The 5,359-nt window shown below is 41.1% G+C and overlaps 1 protein-coding gene across 1 annotated transcript in view; it reads left to right on the forward strand.

Moving 5' to 3' along the window:
* Positions 1–5,359, forward strand: part of LOC102848238 — a 14,917-nt gene that overhangs the window by 8,498 nt on the left and 1,060 nt on the right. Inside the window, exons 3-4 of the mRNA XM_006900859.1 lie at positions 4,855–4,999; positions 5,090–5,335. Of these exons, the coding sequence (XP_006900921.1) occupies positions 4,855–4,999; positions 5,090–5,335 (391 nt within the window). The remainder of the gene's footprint in view (positions 1–4,854; positions 5,000–5,089; positions 5,336–5,359) is intronic.

The raw sequence follows: 5,359 nt of genomic DNA on the forward strand, positions 1-5,359 counted from the left end.
TTTTTTTTTATTTTTGTGTGAGTGTACCGTCAAATCAGATCTGACTGGTACAGGAGGAGTTTGTCCCTCCTTTCCCGGCAGAGCATCTGGTGGATTTGAACCTTGCGCCTCTGGGATTGTAGTTGCAGCTCCTTTCCACTAGACCACCAGAGCTCCCCTTAATCTTATTTCTTGATGTTAGGATTAATGGCCTGGACATTAGCTATTCAGGAGAAATTATTCCACAGTGAGTGAAATAATAACCCACTGGCAGTGAATGTTAAATTTTACACTTTATTAATGTTCCAAGAATGCTTTGCTTTTCAAGTTCTTGTAACTCAATAATTCTGCATTTTCCTTGTTTTCAGGATGTCTGCCAGCATTTTAAAAAAGTAAAGAACAAACTTTTTTTTTAAAAAAAGAACAAACCTTTTAAATTCATGTTGTTGTCATGTACTGTCAAATAATTTTTGACTCATAGTAACTCATGTAATGATAAGAATTGCACCATAGTGTTTTCAGATCTTTCTTTCATGGAGCAGCTGCATGAATTTGATCTGCCAACCTTTTAGTTAGTAGATGAACTTTTAACCATTTGTACTACAAGGTCTCCTTCATGCTTTCTATAATTTTTTATTTTATCTTCTCAGTGGCTTCTTCTTAACTCTCTTTCATCTCTCCACCTCTTTTCCTTCTTGTCTATGTTTTTAAAAGTTCAAGTGATAATCTAAATAAGATAATCTAAATATCTCAAAGTCATACTATGTAGAACCAGTGTGTTTCAAATAATATGGCTTTTTTTAGTGGGGGAAAAAAGTAGTTGGAAGAAAGAAGAGTTCAGAGCTCTAAACATAAATAACTAGAAAACATTGTAAGCAGCTAGAAATTATGGTATGTAAATGAGACTTTAATAGCCTACTTGCCACACAACTAGGAATATGTGAATGTTAAGTGCCGTCAAATCAGCTATGACTCACAGTTACCCTGTGAACAATAGAGCCTAACCCTGCCCTAACCTGTGCCATTATCATCATCTCTGACATATTTGAACTCATCATTACAGTTGCTGTGTCAATCCATCTCATTGAGGATCTTCCTCTCCTTCACTGACACTCGATCTTTCCAAACATGATGTCCTTTTGCAAGGTCTGGCTCCTGTTAACATCATGCCCAAAGTACGGGAGATAAAAATTTCCCCATCCCTTCCCTCTAAAGAGCATTCTGGCTGCACTCTCTCAAAGACATATTTGTTCATTCTCTTAGCAGTCCATGGCATATTTAGTGCCTTTTTCTAGCACCACAACTTAAATGCATTAATTCTTCTTCTGTCTTCCTTATTCATTATGCAGCTCTCAGATGCATAGGAAATGGTTGAGAAATCATGCTTTGGATCAAGCACACTTAGTCTTCAAACTGAAACCATTGCTCTTCAGCACTTTGGAGAGATCCCTGACAGCAGATTTTCTCAGAGCTATATGTCTTTTGATTTCCTGGCTGCTGGTGGCAAGGATGCTGATTGTGGATCTAAATAAGAAGAAATCTTCGGTATTTTCTATCTCTTCTCCATCTATCATGATGTTGCCTAGTGATAAGAATTTTTGTTTTCTTCTTGTTGAGATGTAACCTATATGGAAGGCTGTAGTCTTTGATCTTCTGTAGCAAGCATTTCAAGTCTTCCTCACTTTCAGTAAGCAAGGTTGTGTCATCTGCATAATAGAGATTATTGATGAGTTTTCCTTCCATCTTGATGCCACATTCTTCTTCACATAGTTCTGCTGCTTGAATGATTTGTTCTGCATACAGATTGAATAGGTAGGGAAAGAGGGTATGGCTCTGATGCATAGCTTTCTTGATTTTAAACTATGCAGTATTCCTTTGCTGTGTTTGTACAACAGCTTCTTGGTCTAGGTTTCACATGAATACAAGTAAGTGTTCTGGGATTCCCATTTTGCTCAATGCCATAATTTGTTACAATTCACATAGTCATATGCCTTTGCATAGTCAATAAAACACAAACAGACATCCTTCTGATATTTTCTTGGCTTTTAGCCAAGATCCAATCTGACATCAGAAATATGTGAGTAAAGATGAGTCTGGTTTCTGAGGCTGTAAATCTTTATCGGGGGATCCTTCCCACTTTTTTCCTTGGAAGGACAGGTAGATTCAAACCATCACCCTCTTGGTTAATAACTTGACAAGTTGCACACAACATCTCCAGGGCTGCTTTGAGTCTTTACATGTTATTGTTATGTGTTATTGTGTTGGAACTGATGCCTAGCTCACCATTAGTGGTTTTTCGGAGACAGTAAATCACATGGGAAGAGATTGCCCATCTTTCTCTTCACAGAGCAACCTGTGGGTTGACAGTGCAGCTTCTTAGGTCATCTAATGCGGACCCTAGATCCACAAACCTTGTTTTTAATCCCAGTCCACCATCTACTCCCTTATTTTTGTGTCTTTGGATATATACCCTGGGTTCATATATAAAATGGCTTATGGCAAAAGGCTCTATTTAATAAATTTATTGTTGTTACGTGACGTCAAGTTACTTGCAATTCATAGCGACCCTATGTTCAATAGCCCTGAAACCTGCTCTATCCTGTGCCAACTTTACTGTCAGTGACACACCTACACTCATTACCCCAGTCACTTTATCAATCCATCTCATTGATGGTCTCCCTCTCTTTCTTCATCCCTCCACCCATCCAAAGATGATGTTCCTCTCTGAGAACCAGTCCCCCTTGCAACATACCCAAAGGATGTCAAATGAAGTCTCAGAATCCTTGACTCCAAGGAGCAGCCTGGCTTCATCCTCTCTAGGATGAACCTATTTGTTCTTCTGGCAGTCCATGGTATCTTCAACACTCTCTCCAGCACCACAGCTCAAAGGTATCTTTCTATCATTCCTAGTCATTGTCCAGCTCTCTGACAACATAACAAGCAGTTGTGAAGACTATGGTCTAGATTAGGCACACTTAAGTCACAAGTCTGATGTTGTTGCTCTGGAAAGGTCCCTGACAGCGGACTTTCCCCAATGCAATTCATCTCTTGATTTCCTGGCTGTGTTGATTTTGGAACCACGCAAACTAAAGCTGTTAGTAATCTTAATCTCTTTACCATCCATACTGATGCTGCCAATTTGCCCAGTGGTGAGAATCTTTGTTTTCTTGATGTTGAACTTCAATCTGTATTGAAGGCTGCAGTCCTTGACCTTCTGCAGCAAGTGCTTCAGGTCCTCCTCAGTTTCAGCAAGCAGGATTGTGTCATCTGCATGACGCAGGTTGTTGATGACTCTTCCACCAATCCTTATGCCACATTCCTCCTCGTACAGCCCAGCGTCCCAGACGATCTGTTCTGCATACAGATTGAAAAGCTATGGAGACAAAATACATCACTGATGGACCCCTTCTTAATTTTGAACCATGTAGTGTCTATTTGCTCTGTTCTGACAACTGCCTCTTGGTCCAAGTATACGTTTTGCATAAGCACAATCAAATGTTCGTTATTATCATTGATGACATGGAAATACGCCTGTATTTGTGAGAAGATAAACATTATATAAATACATATGTAGTAGGATTCCATCTTCGTTTCAACAAGCATGTGTAGGGACTCAGATTTCTATATAGAAAAACTTAAGAATTGCTAACTGGTCTTTCTAGAGGTTAAAATTGCCTAATAAATTTCTTAGATTCTATCTTAATTTGAGATGGCCTTGGCAGGATCCCTTTGAAGCTATAGGAAGTCAGATATTCCCCAAACCAGTTCATGGTGCAGCCATTTTACATATTTACACAAATGGTCAGGAAAGTTTGTCTTGGCTAACGTATAACAAGGATAACTTTTTGGGAGTTGAACGTGGCAATGCTGGGCATGCAGAGGCTAAGGACTTACACACTTGTACTGTTTATAAATAGTTCGCTGTGCATTTCTTTTGTAGTTAAAATCAACGAGAGTGGAAATGTCCATTTAAAAAAGAAACTGGTAGCTTAATATATTATGCAGTAATTGACAAAAGGAGGTTGAGTTTTTTGAATTAACATGTAAGAGCGTATTTAGGGAGAAAACTGTTAAAGAACTTTTTTGTGGATTTAAACTCATGAAAGCTAGATGTGTATGCAGACAGACCAGGTCTTGGAGGAAGTACAGGAAATTGTTTTCAGTGTAGTTTTCTCTAGGGAGGAGGTGGGGATGGAGTGGGAAAAGACTTTCACTTTTAATTCTACAGCATTGTTGAGTCAGTTCAAATTTTTATAAACCTAGGGTGATTTTTTTAAAACCTGGCGTTAATTTTAAAAATAAGATTATAAAGGAAAGTGCCGTTAATACTAAGTACCTTGACCTTGGCTGTGCAGCATCTTGAATGAGGTATACTCATTTTTCAGGGCACCCACTATGACTTTATAGAATTCTCCCCTAAGGAATTAAGTGCAATTTCTATTCAGGATTTGCTTTCTTCCTCTTGTAAAAAAAAAAAAAAAAAAAAGGCCTAATTTTGTTACATAATTTCTCAGGACAATAATGTTACTTAAAAAGTACACTTAAACTACCCCGTGGTAGTCTGAATTTCATTTTACAAGGTTTACATAACTTTACAGGCAAACTGAAGGCATAAAGTGAAAATTCCTGTAAGTCATCTAGGTTATGAAAATGAATGTAGATATTTCAAGAAAAAGATATTTCTTGGGCCACTTCTATGCACTTCATGCATATGTTTCATTTTGAACTTTAAAAAATCTTGAGTCATTTCACTTTTAGTCAATGTTCCTTAATGTTTTTCCTTCACTTGGCTAAACTCCCAGTTTTCCACGGCATCGGAAACCGAAACTTTTGCCGTGGCCTCTAAGACAGACAAGGGTCCACGCTGAGGTCCAGTCCGCTCGGGGCAGCGCAGGGCTCTCTCGGGACTGAGTCAGCGCCGCGGCCGAGAAGTTCGGCGGGAGGCGCAGGGCGGGGCTTCCTCCCGTCGACACCGAACCCGGCTCTACTTTTCCGAGTCTACGTCTCTTCCTTTGGACGGGCGTGTTTCTTTAGGTCGGGACTGGCCAACGTGACAACCATAAACCTTTAAAGAGAGGGCTTTCGGCCCAGCCTCGAGGATTTCCCCCAGCTGGGGCAGCCCGGGCCAACTCAGTCAAACATTTCGCCGACTGCAGCGCGCGGCTCCTCCGGGCCAGGCCCACCGAACGCCTCAGTTTTTGGGCCGCATCTCGCGGCGCCGAGCGCGGCATCGTCGGAATGGAGACCGGCTCGGACTCAGGTCAGAGGCCCGCGCGTCCACTCCGCGCCGGGTCGCAGCGGACTGCCCCGGGCGCGAAGGGAGGGTAGGCCGGGCCGCCAGCCCAGGCCGCCGCGTGTTGGGTCCGCGCTCCGGAGCCTT

The sequence above is a fragment of the Elephantulus edwardii genome, unplaced genomic scaffold (assembly GCF_000299155.1).
Source record: "Elephantulus edwardii isolate Elephantulus edwardi_28Jun2011 unplaced genomic scaffold, EleEdw1.0 scaffold00297, whole genome shotgun sequence".
NCBI lineage: Eukaryota > Metazoa > Chordata > Mammalia > Macroscelidea > Macroscelididae > Elephantulus > Elephantulus edwardii.